Below are 19,790 nucleotides of genomic sequence, written 5' to 3'. Positions count from 1 at the left end.
CCAGCAGACGGCGCGCAACATAGAGCGGGACTTCGTGCCTGGCCAGAGGAACGTACACTGTCTCACGACCCAGCGCGAGGTCCCCGCACCCGCCAGCCCAACCGATAAGCAGCACGACAAGGCACAGTTGCAGAGCCAAGACGGGACCAAGACTGTCCCCCTCGATCAGGCCACACCCAAGCAGACAGTCACTATCAGCGAAGACCTCACCTCACTTGAAGAAGAGAGACTTCTCTGCTGCCTGGCCAAGAATAAAGATGTCTTCGCCTGGTCCGCCCTCGATCTGGTCGGAGTCAGCCGATCCATAATCGAGCACAGCTTGGGAATTGACCCTTCGGTGCGACCCAAAAAGCAGAGGCTTCGCAAAATGTCAGACGAAAAGACAGAGGCCGCCAAGGCGGAGGTGCCCGCCTCCTGGAGGCTAAATTCATCGAGCCAGTGGCTTACCCCACGTGGCTCTCCAATGTTGTAATGGTGCAGAAAAAAAGCGGGAAATGGCGAATGTGCATAGACTTCACCAGTCTCAATAAGGCCTGCCCAAAGGACAATTTCCCGTAGCCGCGGATCGACAAAATAGTCGATAGCGCGGCCGGATGCGAGGTCATGTCTCTCCTCGACTGCTTCTCCGGCTATCACCAGATATACATGAAGGAGGAAGACAAGGCTAGCACCAGCTTTATAACACCCTTCGGCACTTATTGTTTCGTCAGAATGCCGGAGGGTCTCAAGAATGCCGGGTCCACCTTCTCCAGACTCACCAAAACAGTACTCGAAGAGCAGGTCGGCAGGAATATATTTACATATGTGGACGACATCGTCGTCGCCAGCAAGAACAAGGAGGACCATCTCGCCGACCTGGCCGAGACATTCGCGAACATGCGAGACGCACGACTCCGCCTAAACCCGGAAAAGTGCGTCTTCGGTGTTCGTTAGGGCAAGATATTGGGCTACCTGGTGTCACACCGCGGCATCGAGGCCAACCCAACCAAGATCCAGGCCATCGTCGGCATGTCGCCCCCACAGTCCGCCAGGGACGTCCAGCGTCTGACAGGCAGATTGGTCGCTCTCAACAGATTCATCTCCAGGTCCGCCGAGCGAAGTCTCCCCTTCCTCAAAACACTCCGCGGAGCGAAAGACTTCACCTGGGGACCGGAGCAAGCAGCGGCCTTCGCCTCACTAAAACAGTACCTGTCGGAGCTGGCCATCCTCACAAGCCCTGACTCCTCGCTCCCCCTATTGCTCTATGTCGCGGCTTCGCCGCACGCGGTCAGCGCGACACTAGTGCAGGAGCAGACAGTCGAGGGCGCAGTCAGACAGTGCCCTGTTTACTATGTCTCCGAAGTCCTGACACCGTCCAAATGCAACATGACAGAGCTGGAGAAGATCGCCTACGCAGTTGTTATGTCCTCGCGCAAACTGCGCCATTACTTTGAAGCGTTCAAGGTCCGAGTCACCTCAGACAGGGGGCTCGGCGAACTATTCAGAAACCCGGAGGCATCAGTGAGGATTGCCAAGTGGGCAGCCGAACTCTCCGGCTACCACATCAGCTTCGAGCCCAGGACAGCCATCAAGTCGCAAGTCCTGGCAGACTTCGTCGTCGACTGGACTGGGCCAGTAACACAGCCGGACCCGTCCACAGAGAAGATCTGGACCATCCATTGCGACGGCGCATGGTGCCATGCGGGGGCAGGCGTCGCTGCAGTCGTCACCTCACCAGCCGGAGTCAAACACAGATATGCAGCACGCCTCAACTTCGCTCTGGAATCCGACAAATGTACAAACAATATAGCAGAGTATGAAGCGGTTATCCTCGGCCTCCGCAAGCTAAGGGCCCTCGGAGTCACCACATGTATCATCAAGACAGACTCCAAGATAGTTGCCGGCCAGGTCGAGAAAGACTATGCAGCAAAAGACCCCACGCTCATGCAATACCTCGTGGTTATCCGAAGTCTCGAGAGACAGTTCAAGGGATTCACCCTGCAGCATGTGGACAGGGCCAAGAACGAGGAGGCCGATGCATTAGCCAAGGCTGCCGCCAGGGGCGAGCCCCTGCCCTCCGACGTGTTTTTTCACACCATTGGCACGCCAGCCGTCCGGAGCCCCGAAGGGCTCCAGATAACTAATGATAGCGAGGGCCACCGTATAGTCAACCTAATCATGACCGAATACTGGCGGGCACCAATAACCCTGTTCCTACAGGGGTACTATCATCCAACCGACGTCAGTGAGGCAAAGCGCCTCAGACATCGAAGTCGGGACTTCGCACTGATTGAGGGCCAACTATACAAGAAAGGGGTCAGTCAGCCAATGCTCAAATGCGTCACCGAAACCGAAGGCATGCAGATCCTACGCGAAGTCCACAGTGGCACGTGCGGCTCGCACGCAGGGCCAAGGGCCCTGGCTGCCAAGGTGATCCGACAAGGGTTTTACTGGCCTGCAATGATCTGCGCCGCAAATCGAGTCACAAGGTCCTGCGAAGCCTGCCAGAAGTTCTCTCCTCGGTCAGGCAACCCCTCGCAATATACAAAGCTGATCGCCCATACATGGCCTCTCCAGCGCTGGGGCCTGGACATTGTCGGGCCCCTGCCCACCGCTCAGGGGAACCTTAAGTTCGCCTTCGTAGCCGTCGAATACTTCACCAAATGGATTGAAGCGAGGGCTGTTTCCACAATCACATCAAAGACTGCCCAAAAATTCTTTTGGCAGAACATTGTTTGCCGCTTCGGAGTACCGTCCGAGCTAACAGTTGACAACGGCAAACAGTTTGACAGCCAAGATTTCAAGGATTTTTGTTTCTCCATCGGCACCAAGCTTGCCTTCGCTTCAGTCTATCATCCGCAGTCCAACGGGGTCGTGGAGCGTGCCAATGGGAAAATCTTCACAGCTGTCAAGAAGATGCTCCTCGATGAAAAAAAGGCAGATGGACCGACTTGTTACCGGAGGCAGTCTGGGCGCTAAACACAACTGAGTGCAGGGCGACCGGGTTCACTCCTTTCCGCCTTCTATACGGATCGGAGGCAATGACCCCGCAAGAAATTAAGCATGGGTCCCCGCGTACAGTTCTGTCAGCCGTCCCTGACGTGGACGAGCCAACCTCAAAAGATCTCATTGACGGAGACCGGGTCTTCGCCCTACAGGCCCTAAACAAATACCAAGCCCAGACCAAAGCATGGCGCGACCACGCAGTCATCCCGAGGGAGTTCAGCGAGGGGGACCTCGTACTCATCCGAACAGCTCGGACGGAGTCCAAGGGCAAGTTGGAGCCCAAGTGGGAGGGCCCCTTCATAGTCAAAACAAAAGCTTCCCCCAGCGCTTACAGGCTCACAACGCCAAATGGCGAGGACCTGGAGCACTCCTGGAACATCGACAACCTTCGCAAATTTTTTGTTTGATCCATTTAGGGCTGATTTCGCCCTTGTAATTCACCGCAAACAATCTTATACCGGCCCGCACTCTTTTCCTCCCGGGGGGGTGAGGTTTTTAACGAGGCGGAGCCATGTAATATATGTGAGAAAAATCCCCCGCAAAAACATGTGTCGAAAAAAGACTGCGACAACGGTCTTCGGCATTCGACCAATTCGAAGTCACCGCGAGGCTAAGCGCTAGCCACCCTCGCGTGCGACAAGTCCGCGCAGAAGTCGCCTAAGGGTGCAGCCGGACTTAGCACAATAAGTGCGAAAAAATTCCGATGTCTATCGCGAAGACTATCCGCGCAGAAGTCGCCTAAGGGTGCAGCCGGACTTAGCACAACAAGTGCGAAAAAATTCCGATGTCTATCGCGAAGACTATCCGCGCAGAAGTCGCCTAAGGGTGCAGCCGGACTTAGCACAACAAGTGCGAAAAAATTCCGATGTCTATCGCGAAGACTATCCGCGCAGAAGTCGCCTAAGGGTGCAGCCGGACTTAGCACAACAAGTGCGAAAAAATTCCGATGTCTATCGCGAAGACTATCCGCGCAGAAGTCGCCTAAGGGTGCAGCCGGACTTAGCACAACAAGTGCGAAAAAATTCCGATGTCTATCGCGAAGACTATCCGCGCAGAAGTCGCCTAAGGGTGCAGCCGGACTTAGCACAACAAGTGCGAAAAATTCCGATGTCTATCGCGAAGACTATCCGCGCAGAAGTCACCTAAGGGTGCAGCCGGACTAAGCGCATCAAGTGCGAAAAATTCCGATGTCTATCGCGAAGACTCCGCACAGAAGCCGCCTAAGGGCGCAGTCAAACTAGTACAACAAAAGCACAAGCGACAGCATCAAACCATCCGCGCTAAGACCGACTATAATCACACCAGCACAGCATAGCCAACCATGCCACACAAAGTACACAGCGCCCTCGCAGGCACAGGCACGCGAGGGCACACAACTTCATCTTACAACCCTTTACACATATACAAGCGAGGGCACCACACTCTACATCGGCTCCACCTTAGGAATAATTCCCATCTCCCTATAATTAAATAACATTATCCTAAGCTCCTCACCCGCAAAAAGACTTCGCAGTTCCCCTTCCCCTGTGCTCGCGGCGGCCGGCAAAGACAACAGTTCCTGCCGACCAGCCCTACTCACGCGAAGCCGAGCCCCTTCCTCCGCACTAACCCTACGCTTTGCAACCGCCCTTCGTCGTCGGCACCCGGTGCTAGGACCCGGCACGTCTGGCGCGTCCGCAGCGTGTGGCGAAGCCTCCGCCGCAGCCACGTCCAAGGCCGCAAAATAATCCAAGTCCTCCTCCGACGACTCCTCAGTCCACTCAACCGAGCTCCCAGAGTCAGTAAAATCAAAAAACTCAGATACAGACCCGCCATATTCATTGCCACCTTCCGCGGTCGAAGCCGCCAAAAACTCAGTAGTAGCGGTTGCGTGCGCAGGCCCAAAATCTTGAACCTGCGCAGCAACCAAAATTCAGTACAACATCCAAAAAGTCCCCAACCCTAAACACCCACTACGCCACCTGCGAAGGCCCTGCCGCTGCGGGAGCCTCCGCCGTTGGCTCCGCCGCTGCTTCCGCCACCACCACCGCGGAATCTTCAGCGCTCGGCACAGCAGCTGCGGGGGCATCAGGCGCGCCTTCGGCCACCTTTGGGGGCAGGTCTTCGCCGGCCACAGCAGAAGTGGGGTCGCCCGGCGCGTATTCCACAGTCTCCGGGGTTGGTTCCAGGGCGACTCCAGTCGCGGCCTCCGCAGGGGTCGGCTCCGGGCCAGGCAGCGCGCTGTTCAGTGCCCCGAAGTCGTCCACCCGCTCGCCACGCTCCGCCTAAGACAAAACACACAAAAATTCAGCAAACACACGCACAGAACACATCCAGCAAACACCGAACAAACGACAACGTTACCTGAGCCCTCGCAGCCTCGGCCCGTTCCTTGACCACCTCACGACCATACAGACCCCACATCCGATCATAAAGGGCCCCGGCGGATTCCTTCACCACAGGGTCTTCGACCTTATAGATATCTTGCCCAAAATCTTCATCTGCCTGGTCGAAGGCCTCAAAGTGCCGGCACCCTTCGCGAGAGAGTGTGTTCATCGCCCCCTCGCAGGTGACCAGGGAGGTGAACGACATTAACCCCCAAGACAGTGGGGAGTTCCTGCAGCTCCTCCTGCACCCATTCCAGGCAGCGAAGCCCGGGCTCTCGCTCAGGCACCTCGAACTCACCGGTCCGCGCACCCAGCTCACGGTATGTATCCATGAGCTGTGTGCGCGTCCGTTCGGCCTCCGCGCGTATCACGGCTTCGGCCCCCCTCGCGCGGCTCTCCAGGGAGGTGAGCCGCTCCTGCAGCTGGCCGGCGAGCTCCTTGGCAATATTGCCTTCCGCCCGTGCCAGCTTGGCCTCCGCCTGCGCAGCTTGCTCTTTGGCGATGGCTTCGTTGGCCTCCCTCCTCTCCCCCGCCAGCTGGCGCCGGAGGTCAACCTTCTCCTTCTCCAGGGCGGCCACCTTGTCCGCCAGTTTACGGCACTTGCTGTCGGAGGCCGATTTCTCACGGACAGCGTCAGCATGTTGCGTCCGAAGTCTCTCGACTTCGGCAGACAAAGCTGTCGTAAGGGCCCCCGACGCAGTACGGCTGGTGAAGTCAGCCACCTACAGAGCACACGTAAGGCCATTGCCCTAAAAAAAGCTCAGCGGACCTGACTCAACGCCTCCGTCGCCTGACTCAGCGCCTCCGTCACTCCCTTCAGTCGGCGGGTAACCACGCCCGCCTCATCCCTGACCAGCGCGAGGGCCGACACCTCGCCTCCGGTGCCAAGCGCCTCGCCCCTCGCCTTCGGCACTATGGCGGCCGTCGCGATCGCCGCGCCAGGCGCAACTATAGCAAACTGGCCCTCGTCCGGCCCTGCAGCGCGTCAACAAATTAAAAAAAAACAAATAATAATAATAGGCCAGCGACTTACCACCAAGATAGTCATCTATAGTAATATCGGTGCCGAAGTCGGCAACACGTTTGCCCGCCAACGGCAGCGCTCGGGCCGCCTTCGAGGCCTCCGCCACTCCGCTGGCCGGCGGCACCACCTTCGTTGACTTGGAGCCCCCGGCGCCCGCCGTCGCCTCCGGCGCCTTGCTAGGTGCAGAGGCGCCCGCCTTCGCCGCCAGCGGCGGCTTGCCTCCGCCGGAGGCCGCAGCCTTCGCAATTCCCCGCTGCCTTTTCGGCCGAGCTTCGTGAATCCTGACAGTCGCCTGGCGTTTTTGCGCCGCCCCTTGGCGATCCTTGTCCATCACTGCCCACACAATAGCACCGATATTTCGCCCGTAAGGAAAAACTCTCCACCGACGAACCATACGAGATGTAAAACAGTCCTCCTCAGCCGCGCAGGGGATAGGAACATTTCTAGGCCAGCAACCCCCGGTAACCCTCAGCATCCGAGCCGAAGACTCCCGGAGCTCGGGCGAAGACATCCTTTCCCCCGGGGCCGCGCACGTCCTCATTAACTCTCTAGCAAAACTATCAGACACCCCAAGTCCTCCCTTCGCAGTACCTAATTTTCTCTTTTTTGAGGAGGGGGCGGCCGCCAGCGCAGGGTCGCCTCCAGTCTCCACCGTCGGTTTCTTCCCACGGCGGTCCGCTTCGTCTTGACCAGGATAGCCGTCGTACGGCAATTGATTTAATTCGAAGACCCTGTTCAAACGGTCGTTTGACCCGCGGATATCAAAGCTGCGCTGGCCTTCCGTCCTCGGCACGTAACGTCCCACGAGCCGCACCGCCAAGTCCTCCGCATCACGCACAAAGGCGGCCGGGTCACGATTTCGCAAATTCAGTGCGAAGGCAGGACTTCGCACCTCCCTTCCTCCGTGAAAAGGCATCCGGCGAGGGCACACTTCGCCCAGCGCCCAGCCGTGCGCCAAGGGCCAGACCCCGTACGCCACGAACTCTTCAACTAAATCACGCCCACTGCTCTGACCGGCGGCGCACCGAAAGGCCCCTTCGTCTACATCCCCTTCGGCCACTTCAAAAGGCGGATACACAGAGTAATAATGAGAGCACATCTCAGACACGGGGAGTCCCTCATAGTCTTCGACAGTACCCTCAGCAACGTAAAACCAAAATTCATTCCAATTGCCCCACTTGTTGCGGGCGCACGGAACCAACTCCACTACTGGCATTGTGGTCTTGCCGGTCTTCGGCGTGAATGTGCATGACCCGAACTGGGCAACTCCGTCCCCAACCATCCTTTTCTGCCAATGCAGACAATAATTCTTCGCAAAAAACTTCAACCGACGGCTGTCCGCCGTACGACGTCGTCGCCCAGACATACTTCGCCAGCGCCACCATGGCATTCGGTGTCAGCTGATGTATTTGAACGTTGAATCTACGCAGGACTTCGCCAACAAACCGGTGCGCAGGCAAGCGGAGACCGGCGGCGAAGAATGCCTCGAAAACGACCAACTCACCCTCCGGCTCGGGGACTTCCTCCGTCCCCGGAGCACGAGCAACTCCGCCGCCAAAGTAGCCCAACCACTGCATATCTTCAACGCGGGCTGACGTCATCTGTGACACACCAAAATCAACAGAGTCGCCGGCGCGCAACTCCTCCACCATCACGCTACTCAACGTCTCCTCAGACGAGGCGGCGGCCGGCGGCGTGGCGTCGGCAGAAGAAGAGGACGGCATTGCTACGTACCGTCGGCGGCGGCGGGCGGTCTGCTTCACTCGAGCCAGAACTCCAGCGAGCAAAAGGAGCAGCGGAGGAAGAGGAGCAGCAAGAGGGCGGGTGGCTAGGGTTTTTACGGAGCGAGGAAGGCAAAGTTCAAACAGCGCCGGCCCCCGCTCCCTTTTATAGGCAGGGCGCGGCTCTTCGGGAAACCCGCAATCCGACAGGGCGCGACGCTTCGGGAAACCCGCAATCCAACAGTACGCCGTCCATCAACGGTCACATCAAAAACCCCCGCGGAACCACTTCGAGCGAGGGCAGCGTCTCCGCCATCTAGCGACGTCTTCGGCACCAGGTGACTTTATCGAACTGGTCCCTCGGAGGGCAAATGTTGGGGCGAAGGCAGAGACGCCACCCTTCGCCCGAGGCCTCCGCCGCAGTCGCTGGTCTGACAGGGACAAAGCGGGCAGGGACACCCTTCGCTCGGTTCGGCACTTTGGCGAAGGCCTGCGGCGACGCCTTCCCGCGGCGCGGCCTCGTTCAGTCCTAAGGCCCACGTGTGATCTGGCCCATTGTAACGGGCCCTGCGTGGCCGCCCTTGTGTTACGGGCATAATTTGTAAAGGCATACTTGTAATGACAGCTTGTAACCCTGCTTTATGGGAATATTCTGGGGATAAACTAGGTGTCTGAGGGCACATGCGTCCTTAACACAAGGCGCTGGGCACTCAGATACCTATAAATACCCCCGCACAGTGCCCGTGAGAGGCTAGATTAACAGAGCTATTGCCCCCGAGCACGTAACCCTGTTGTCATCACTGTTCACCCTTGTTGGCCTCCTTGCTGCTGAGAGCAAGTTCCAACATATAGCTCGTGAAGAGCTTGAGTACTGGTTGTAGGCGTCTAGAGGGTCCTTTTATAACCCCAAGTGATCTAAGAGTCGTTGTCTCCTCCAAATGGAAGCTGAAACACTTCTTTATCTATGGGTGCACAGGACCATCCACAGTAACAGTGAACAGATCAACTGGTTGGCGCCTTTCCTTAACTGAGTGGCATCGGACCGGTCTGATGCCCCACCGGACCGTCCGATGATGTTAACTAGCCGTTGGCGCCCGAGTGAAGTTCGAAGTAGCCGTTGAAGAGGCGGTTTGGTGCACACCAGACCGAGTACTCTTCACGGCCCGATAATTTTTAAAGGAAAATCCCGATAGAGAATAGTACGACTAGGTGGCACCGGACCGTCTGGTGTAGTCCAGACAGAAGAAACCGAGCTCTTTTGAGCCAAACTTAAGTATTAAACATTTAAATATCAATTTTAAATATTAAATATACTTAATTAGGTTTAATAATTTTGTCTCGCTTTGTAGTCTTTATCTGTGTAATTAGTTTTATAGTTAGACTATATTTAATATCCGTAATTACCTTTCAAATATTTAATATAACATGGACTAAACTTTAGTTGAATGCAACAAAACACCCCTAAAGCATAGCCTAAGGCTGTCCTACCAGGAAGCCCATGCGCATGTGGAAGCTGTCTACCACGTAGGGATTACATTTTCATTATGTGATTTCGAAAAACTTGTCACATTGAACAAGGTTCAACTTCTATATTTTTAAATTTTAAAACGAAAGACATAAAATATCGAAACGGTTTTCGTATCTCGTGTAGTATCGAAAACGAGAAATATTAGCGAGAACCGCTATTCTCGAGCGAGAAGTTCAGTTCAACCCTGGTACCACGACGCTGACATGAGCAACCAAAGACATTACCACGTGCTTTTACTCATAACACGTTGCCGGACGATCAAGCGCTTCTTTTTTTTACGTATCGGTTCTGCTAGAAACATCTCTACTACTCTATATGTTACCAGTGTAGGCGTGCACAGGACTTGTTCTGCCTCCCCGCGATCGGCTGCCGCCGCGCCAGCTCCGCAAATCTGCCGCGCCGCTCCCGCAAATCCCCCGCGCATGTCCAGCTCGGCTCGCATTCCCCGCCCCCGGACCCAGCGCCAGCAACGCCCGCGGATGGAAGGTCCACCTCCTCGCCGCTCCCACAAATCAGCCGCGCAGGTCCAGCTCGGCCCGCATCGCCGTCGCCGTCCTCGCGCTAGCAACGCCCGCGGATGGAAGGTTGCGCCACCAAATCGCGCGGATGGAAGGTCCCAGGTCTCTTCTCGCCATTACCGCGCCCGCCCCGCCATCCTCCTCTCCCCAAATCGTGCATCCGCCGCGCCCTCAAATCCCGCTGGCGTTCAACTCTATCTCGGCAGTGGATGCGCCCGCGGATGGAAGGTCCCAGATCTCTTCTCGCCATTACCGCTCCCGCCCACAACTCCGGTCCCACAACATGGTGCACGGTGTCTCCAGCGAGTCACTGCCTTCGTCTTCCGTCCACAACTCCGGTCAGGCCCCCCTCCCTCTCCCCGCTGAGGCCCCTTCCGATCTGGATTCTGGAGACGTGCCCGCTGGCCCGGCCCATCCTGCATACACCGTCGTTGAGGCTCCTCCCGATCCGGATGTCAGATCTCGTGTGGCGGCACGCGGATCTGGGGGTTTCTCTAGAGGCGGCGGCGGCCGGAACAGGGGCAGATGGCGCTCTCGGTCTTCATCAGCGACCCTCCTCCGACGCTCGTTGCCTCAACCCTCCTCCGACGCTCCTCCGACGCTCGCCCCGCTGTGGGACCTCCGTTGGTGAGCCGACCAGGTCCATCGTCTCTCTCTCTCAGAGTTCCTGTTCCAGCTGGCGCAGCGGCGGACCAGATCTTAGCGAAGAGTACGCTTGGAGCACCTCTATCCCCTCCAAGCCTCCATGATGGAGTTCCTCAGGTATGTTTGAATCATCAGAGATACGTCCAGGTATGGGTCTGAGCCCCTAGATCTACATGTATAAGTTCAGAGGACTATGATCTGTACCACAGCCTCCGCTCAATGGCAGGAGAATCACGGCGAGCGCGTGCTCGTGGGCACCCCTCTCCATCAACTGGGGTGCGCGATCGATCGATCAAAACCCCAATCCAGCCTTCTATTTCCGATCGAGCCGCAAACGAAGCAGGTAGAAGGCCAAGGCCAGCGCAGACGCGGATGGCGATGGGAGCGACGGTTCGCGCAGCGGCTGCAGATGCCATGGTGACGTTCTTGTGGGTGTTGTGCGCCTCCGCGCTCGATGTCTCCATAGCAGCCGTCACGTCGTACCAGGGGTTGCAGGAGGGCGCCGGCCACTATGCGCTCCTCGTCACCACGTCCCTCCTCTCGGTGCTCCTCTTCACCTTCGACCTCCTCTACGGTGTGCTCGGTGGTGCCAGCTTCAACTTCACCGACTTTGCCACCTCCTATTCCGCCGGACTCGATAGCCCCTCCCTCTTCTCTGTTGCGCTCCACTTCCTGGCGTAGGTACATAGCGATGGGCTTTCCCTCGTCCTCTGCCCCTCCTGTATTCAGTGGAATCAATCGAATTCTGAACTAGCATCTTTGTTAGGCCGTCGGCGCTGTGGGTGGTGCCCTGGCCATCTCGGAGATGATGCCAGCAAGGTATAAGCACACGCTCGTGGGCCCCTCACTAAAGGTGGATCCCCTTCTGCATTGTCCACAAACACGGCGAAAGTCGGCGATTCATTTGCTTACGACCAAATTGCCAATGCCACATCGGGATTTGGGGAATAGAGGCTCATCAAGCATGGTCACTCAGGTGATCTATACCATGGTGTGCTCCAAGACAGACTGTCATGGTGGTGAAGAGGACCACTTTGCGCGTGGCTCGGAAGGATGCCTATATGGCAGAGTTAGATTTGTTTGCTAAAGGATTGCATGAAAGGCTGGTTCCTTTCCTGGGTCACTGTCTTGATAAAGAAGAAGAAAAGGTTCATGTGTATAGGTTTGTCCAAAATGGTGACTTGTCAAGTGCACTGCACAAAAAGTCAAGGGAGGAAGATGAAGGCTTGCAATCTTTGGACTGGATAAAGAGGTTGAAGATTGCAACGGGTGTAGCTGAGGCTCTTTGCTATCTGCATCATGAATGTTCTCCACCGATGGTTCATAGGTATTAACTTGTCAATATTTGTTTGCTTTGTATTTGTTAGCAATTTTTTGTTTAAGACGCTAAAGTTTTAGATTTATCATAGAAATTCAACCTTTATCATTACTTGGAGTTTAGTGGTTGACAGTCAGTCTCTGCTATGTGTGTAACTACAGGTGCTCTGATAATTGTTTTTTTAATCTCCGCTATGTGTGTTTCAGCAGCTACTGCAATAAGCTTTCCCCCATAGATTTGCTGACAGCTAGGAATACATTGAACATACACTAATGTGTGCTAGCAATTGCTGACTTAGAAACTTAATATTTTGTGCTTGATGCGGTATATACCGTGCATTATCTGAGTACTAAAAATTCAATGTGGACACTGCTGTTATTTGCTTTAATTTCTTTGCATAGATGTTTCTGCTGGTCTATATCATTTAAATACTCACCAATTTTACCATACAAAATAACAGGAAGTTCTTTGTCACCCTGATTTCACCTTTTTTCATGTTTTGTTATTAATGTGAGGCATGTAGTAGATCGCAATCAATTCTGTTTTTTGTCATTTTGTCGGTTTTATATGGCCACATGAATGATTCTGATTGCATAGATGCTTCCTTCCAAGACCAGTAAATTAGATCAATGCAAAGGTTTGTCGTTGACTAATTTTGTCAGTTTTCTACTATAGGGATGTGCAAGCCAGCAGCATCCTTCTTGATGATAAATTTGATGTACGCCTTGGTAGCTTGAGCGAGGTGTGTCCTCAAGCAGGGGAAGGTCACCAAAATGTTATCACGAAGCTGTTAAGATTTTCTTCGTAAGTTTCAGATACCATCTCTGCATGGCTTTGATCTCTTTTCCATGCTAAATGCTTCTTTTGTGGAGCATGCAAATCCATACATATATTATATTCACTATTGGATCGTGTAGTTTTAATGGTAGTTTTGTTCAAGTGTTAACCATGAAATCAGTATTTACCTGTTTTATAGCAAGAATTTAGATGGATTACTTTTTGGATGAATAAATGAATATTTGGTGGATTTAAATAGCGTATTGTCAGCATTATTCCAGTCAGTTACTTGATGACCCTACTGTTTTTGTCCTGATCATTTTCATGTCGACGCTGTGCTGTGACATAGCTATTCAAAATGGATTGATAAACAGCTTCCTGCAATTGAATCAGTCTTGAATGCTATGAAGAGCAATACAAATCAGCGAGTATCTCCAATATTTGCTCTTGTCCTATGCCCTACAAGAGAGCTTGCTATTCAGCTTACAGCTGAAGCAAATGTCTTGTTAAAGTACCATGAAGGAATTGGTGTTCAATCTCTTATTGGTGGCACTAGATTCAAGCTTGATCAGAGACGATTAGAATCTGATCCATGCCAGGTTTGGCATATTTATCGACCTACTGAAGATCAATATAAAACTAGCTTTGGCCTGAGCATTTTCTGTTTTCTTCTTACTGTTCCAGATTTTAGTTGCAACACCTGGCAGACTGCTGGATTACATTGAAAACAAATCATCATTCTCTGTTCGTTTGATGAGATTGAAATTTCTTGTGTTGGACGAAGCTGATCATTTGCTAGATCTGGGTTTTCAAAGACATAGAAAAGATTGTCGATAGCTTGCCACGTCAAAGACAAACATTTCTCTTCTCAGCTACTATTCCAAAAGAGGTAGTATAATCAGCATAGCTCACGCACCAATACATGTACATTTTTGTCTACCTCGGTCTGAGTTTTGTACTACTCCCTCCATTCCAAATTATAAAACGTTTTTGGCTTTTTAGATGCCGTGTTTTTACTACGTATTTAGACATAGTGTATATCCAAGTACATAGAAAAAGCTATATATCAAAAAAACCAAAACGTCTTATAATTATTTGGATATTTGTGAATGAATAGCCACAATTGTAAAACTGGGAGTAATGGATATTTGTGAATGAATAGCCGAGATTGAAAATATGCAGGGGACAAGTAGGTAATGCATTGCAGCATCACAGTAAAACAATTAGAATCTGTATCGAAAATTTGCATATGGAATCAGATTGAGCATGCTCAACATCTGGCTCCAGGCGCAACAAACCGCTTTGGCAAGCCTATCATTGCATCCGTGCAGGCCAAATATTTCATTCCATTGCTACTGTGTATTCGTCTTTATGCTTTACAAAGCAGATTGTGAATTGAAAACCCTTTTCTGAATTCCTTTTAAAAATCTCCAAGTTCAAGTATCTCCTTTACTGTTGACAGCCAGATCATCTATTAGATGAAACCAACCGTGCTGGAAGCAAGATTAGGGTGGAAAGGGCTGAGCGAAGCTCCTACACGTTTCAATCACAGTTAGATGGCGGTGCACAGGTAGCTCTTGGTTCTGACTGGTTTGTACGTATTTCTGCAGACACTTCCAGTAACTGAACTCTATTTTTTTAGTTGTTCCCATAATAGTTAGCCACCTGGTATACTGTTATTGTCTTTCAGATTTCAGACATCAACCCCTTGCAAGCTATCTGAAACGCAGTGTGCCGTGACGAGGGAGATTGGGAAGGAAGTGGGGGAGAGCGTGCTCCCGACGCTGCTAGAGAGTTTTCAGTTTTTCTCTCTTATATCACGTTCCTAGGAGCTTCGTGTTGTTTGCATGTGTTGATGTATATATAAGGAAATATATCCTTTTTGTGTTCTGCCTCTAACGTTCCTAGGAGCTTCGTTATGCTATCAGTTGCTGTTATGAGAGGATATATTGATGCTTGACAATTCAAATATTTGTTGCTAACTTGAAGATTGTTAGTTTACTTCTCATTGCTTTCTATTCTAGAAAGTGTGAGCCATGGAATAAAGCTGGTTAAAAAAAAGAACTACATGCATTTACCCTGTTTTTGGTTTCATCTTATTCTTTCTTTCACACGCTTAGTTCTGTGTATCACAAGAGGCATCTAGGTTGACCTCGCTCTTCTTAGTGTTCATGCCCACTGCGCAAGACAACACCACAACGCCGATGGAGTTGGAAGATTTCATCAGGCTCGACTCGATCTGGATGAGATGGACTCTGCTCGTAAGGAGAGACAGAGCGTGCTTGGCTTGGGAGGGCATATTTTTGTTCATCTTTTCATGAGTCATGTTACCTGTCATGTCAGATTATGTAACTTCAGATATTTCTGTTTTTGTGAGAGAAGTACCAAAATAGTTTCACTTTATGACTACTCTCAGATGTGTTCTTGCCGCTGCCACTAATCATATAAGGGTAACACTGTATTTGTTAGCCAACAATTTTGAGATATTAAAGTCGGTGATAATATAATTGTTGTTCGTTTCTATGTAATCGCTGTGCACTAACGTTTTGTTGAATATTTTGTTGTGCCGTTGCAAGGCACGGACACATACCTAGTGAATAATTAAATAGGGACGTGGAAAATAGGCATTTACGGCCGGATCCGACACAGCCGGAGCTAGCCGGTTCCGTTTTTGTTATACATACATCATCACCAGGGATATGCTTCGGAGCCGGGACAGGACCGTTCCTATTTTATTAGTGGGAACCTACCGACAGTCATGACTCATAAGTCGTATCGGCGAGTACAAGGATTATCCCTAACCTTATCGCTCAAACAAAAATCCAAGGATTATCTCCACTCGCCTGCCTGCACTGCTGGTTGATCGGCTGCGGATTAATCAATCGCTCATGGATGGACTGGTCGACAGACAACACGCCCTTGAGCGGCTAGTCAGGAAAAAAGGCATCGTAGCAGCAGCTAGCCAGGAGAAGATTGCAGGAACGCAACGGCCACATGATCCGTGTCTCGCTCTCGGCAGCGAAGCAGCCAAATGTCTTGTCCATATCAATCCCCCCGTCCGAGGCCGCATATTCGCGCGAAAGCTTCTGCTAATCTACTGCTAGTCCACGTCGCTGGCAGCCAGCAGCCGCCCGGTTTGCTCTCCGGACGGACACCACCGAGACCGAGCCCAAGGCTTCCGGCGTCACGCTCTGCTCCGGCCTCTGGGTCGCTCGCTGCTCCGGACCCGGGTCCCGGCAACCTCGTCCACGTCGCTCTCCCGACACCGGCAGCTGGCCTCTGCCCGCCTGCCTCCACAGGTGATGGTGATCTGACAGGTCCACCACCGCACCCCAACGCGCGGCGCGCGCAGGGGGGAGGAACGTGTCAAAACACGTCAGCTCGCCTGCCTCGTCTATCCAAATCCAGACCCCGGGGCGGGGCCCGGAGGTCAGTCGGCCAGAACCGCCCGGCCGGCTCCAACAGTAACGGATAGGGATGGCCCCTGCTGCTTCCTAATCCTTCGTCGGTCCGTCTGCTGGCCTTCCCGAGCCCACAGGAACACGGGGGCGGAAAACCGCGGGTGGACGCGGTCCACTAGCCACGCACGCGAGGGAGGCTCATCCGGGACTCGGATCCTCTGCGTCGCCCAAAACAGCGCTCCGGATGTCTGGGATCATACGCTTAGCGCTTTAGCTATCTCCAGCTGCTCCGTCTCTCATTTCAAACTTTACCGTAAATGGTTCGTTCTACAGTATTTCCCCCCGTAAGAGGTGTATACGGTGCCAGATCACTAACCCTGTTGGCGTGCATTGACATACAATCAATTGCAGAACAGCACACCGCACGTATTTTGTGCTTTGGCCGCAGAGGATCCTGGGGCTTTGCGCCCTGCTTCAGCCTACAAAGACCCCGCGCACCCAGGCTGCGTCCTGGTCCTTGCTCTTATCCTATCCTGCTTTTCTTCGCTTCTCTCTTCCCCGCTCTCTCATTCTTCTCATACAAGTCTGTTGTTGGAGGGACACACGTATCCAGCCCACCAAAGATTTACTCAATTTATCCCAGACGAGACACACACTCGCAACGACCGGACCGTCGAATCTCGCGACTCCGGCGACATGTCGACGGCGGTGGCAGAGGTGCGGCCGCCCTACGGGTTCCCCGGATCCGGGAAGGGGAGCGGCGGCGGGTATGGGAAGGAGGCGCACTTGGCCGCGGCCGGGAAGAGGAGGAGCGACGGCTTCTTCATAGAGGAGGAGGAGGTTGAAGAAGACGTGCTGACTGACAACTCGTCGATCGGGGCGCCGTCTCCCTCGGGATCGTCGATCGGTGAGAACTCGTCGTCGGAGGCCGGCGGGGACGACGGGGAGGAGGAGGTCGAGAGCAAGCTCAAGGAGGGTGATGTGCTCGGCTGCTTGGACGCGCTCGAGGACTCCTTGCCGATCAAGTGAGTTCATAAAGCTTTTGGTTTTTTCTGCGCCTTAGATCGCGCATGCTATTTCGCTTGATTCTGCGAAGTGGGATCTTTTTAATTGAAAAGGAGATAATTTTTTGGGACGTACCAACATTGCTAAAGCACTCCATGGATTTCCGCCTCTTCATTTATAACAGCGAGCGAAGAGAGAGAAAAAAGACAGTAGCTTTCCCCAAAATCGGCTCAAATTGCGCATGGTATTAACTCAGACTTATAATTTGGTTGATCAGGAAGGGCCTCTCGAGCTTCTACTCCGGCAAGTCTAAGTCGTTCACCAGCCTCGCCGAGGCCACAGCGGCGGCGGCGGCGGTCAAGGAGGTGCTGGCCAAGCCGGAGAAGCCCTTCAACAAGCGCCGCCGCATCCTGGCCAACTGGTCCAGGAGAGCCTCCTGCAGCTCGCTGGCCACGGCCACCTACCTGCCTCAGCTCTTGGGCCCCGACCACGCCGTGGCCGAAGGGGACGAGGGCGAGGAGGACGACTCCGACGACGACGTGGAGTACAGCCAGGTGCCGCACCACGGCAAGAACGTCAGGGACGCGCCGACATCGCCACTGCCGCTCCCTAGACTCGGCGGTGTTGGCAGCATGCAGAGGAGGAACGGCCTTGGGAGCTTCAGATCTCCTAGGTCCTTCTCGCTGTCTGATCTCCGTAATAGCAGTGCTGATGGTAGTGATTAGCGGCCACAGATTTGCTTGCAGCTCTGGCCTCTCCTGGCCAGTAAGTAGAGATGTAGTAGCCACTTGCTATATGGTTCCGGTGTATAAGATCCAAATTTGTTGTGTTCAACCTCCTCCTAGCTTTCTTTAACCTCAGATTCCGAAGAAGTGCATCGACTGACCTAACAACTCTGGAGGTATCATTAACAAATGGTGATCATGGTAGTCAGCTGCCTTTGATTAACTCGTGATGTGGCGGTGTTGACCGGGATATGATCCCGGTCCCTAGGGCCCGTCAGTCACAAAACTCCACTTCCAAGTAAGACTTAGCTACGACTCTACTTTGTAGCTCTTAGCTTTACATCCACCTCGATAAATAGACTTAAGGAGTCTCTCCTCTCTCTCTCTCTCGCCCACTTGTGTTGGCGTTGATCTGGACAGCGCCAATCACTAGATGATCTCACTAGATGATCTGGACAGCGCCAATCACTAGATGGTGTACCACCTGGTGGTGTCCTCTGCGGCGGCTCGGTCGGTCCGCGGCTCTGGGTCGGACGGTCCACAATTTGGGTGCAGGAGCGGTGCCTTCCCTGTCTCACATCGGGCGGTCCGTAGCTTTGGGTCGGACGGTCCGCGACCTGGCGACAAGGTCGTCTTCCTCCTCCTTGCTGGAGTCTCGTTCCCTGGGGAGAGATTCTAGGGTGTTCTTGGGGAGAGATTCTAGGGTGTTCTGGGTTGACAGGTCACCCGGGGCGTTTCTAGACGACGTGGAGTCGTCTAGAAATTAAGAGATCAATTCGAGGAAGAGGTCTTGAGTGGACAACTAGATCTTGCCTCTAGGAGTGATAGGATCCTAGGGTCGTCTTGGGATCGGTAAGCCACCTAAGACGGATCTAGACGACGTTGAGTCGAATAGAGGTGGAGGTGAATATACGGAAGGCTACAACTAGAACTACGCTATATCTACTCATAGGCAGGAAAAGTAAATAAAGTAATTGGTTCGATTGGAATGTTGTCGGCGTTTCGAGACAGGGGGGTCCCTAAGCCGACGAGTGAGTGTGCTGCGTGCCCCAGCCCAGATGGGTCGAGCGCGTGGGCGAGCGCGAAGGGGGGAGAGGTGAGGCGGCCGGAGCCGAGCGTGAGAGAGGTGGAAGTCCCGCGGCCTTCGTGTTCGTCCCGCGCCCAGGTCAGGTGCGCTTGCAGTAGGGGGGTTACAAGCGTCCACGCGGGTGAGGGAAGCGAGCGGCCCCAAGAGAGCGCCTGTCCCGTCCTCGGTCCCGCGCGGCCAACCTTTTTTGAGAAGGCCCTGGTCCTTCCTTTTATAGTCGTAAGGAGAGGATCCAGGTGTACAATGGGGATGTAGCAGAGTGCTACGTGTCTAGCGGAGGGAGAGCTAGCGCCCTAGGTACATGCCGATGTGGCAGCCGGAGAGATCTGGGCATCCTGCTGGCGTGATGTCGTGGCTATCGGAGGTGCGGCGGAGCCTGATGGAGGGACAGCTGTTGGGGCGGTCGAGTCCCTGCTGACGTTGTCCTGCTTCCGTAAGAGAGCTGGGGGCCGCCATCGTCATAGAGCTTGTGGAGCGCCATCATTGCCCCTCTGGCGGAGCTGGCCGGACGAGACGCCGGTCTTGTTCTCCGTGACCCGAGTCGATTCGGGGTAGGATGATGATGGCGCCTCCTGTTGACGTGGCGGTCTGTGCTCTAGGCAGGGCGACGTGGGGTTTCCTCCGAAGCCGAGGTTGAGTCTGCCTTCTGTTGCCGTGGCCGAGCCCGAGCCAGGGGGTCGGGCGAGGCGG

General features: G+C 53.8%; 1 protein-coding gene and 1 pseudogene across 1 annotated transcript; both read left to right on the top strand.

Annotated features, from left to right (window-relative positions):
- Positions 1 to 11,159: 11,159 nt before the first annotated feature.
- Positions 11,160 to 11,767, top strand: LOC103634226 (aquaporin SIP1-1-like; annotated as a pseudogene).
- A 5,044-nt stretch (positions 11,768 to 16,811) lies between these two features.
- On the top strand, positions 16,812 to 18,221 carry LOC100282473 (MTD1). Its single transcript, NM_001155382.2, has 2 exons — positions 16,812 to 17,308; positions 17,566 to 18,221. Exons 1-2 carry the CDS (start codon positions 16,980 to 16,982, stop codon positions 18,011 to 18,013), a joined length of 777 nt encoding a protein of 258 aa, NP_001148854.2. The 5' UTR covers positions 16,812 to 16,979; the 3' UTR covers positions 18,014 to 18,221.
- Positions 18,222 to 19,790: the final 1,569 nt, after the last annotated feature.

Source organism: Zea mays, chromosome 7, assembly GCF_902167145.1.
Source record: "Zea mays cultivar B73 chromosome 7, Zm-B73-REFERENCE-NAM-5.0, whole genome shotgun sequence".
In the NCBI taxonomy this organism is placed as follows: Eukaryota; Viridiplantae; Streptophyta; class Magnoliopsida; order Poales; family Poaceae; genus Zea; species Zea mays.
The sequence above is the reverse complement of the archived record's forward strand: the minus strand, read 5'-3'. Positions and strand labels throughout refer to the sequence as shown.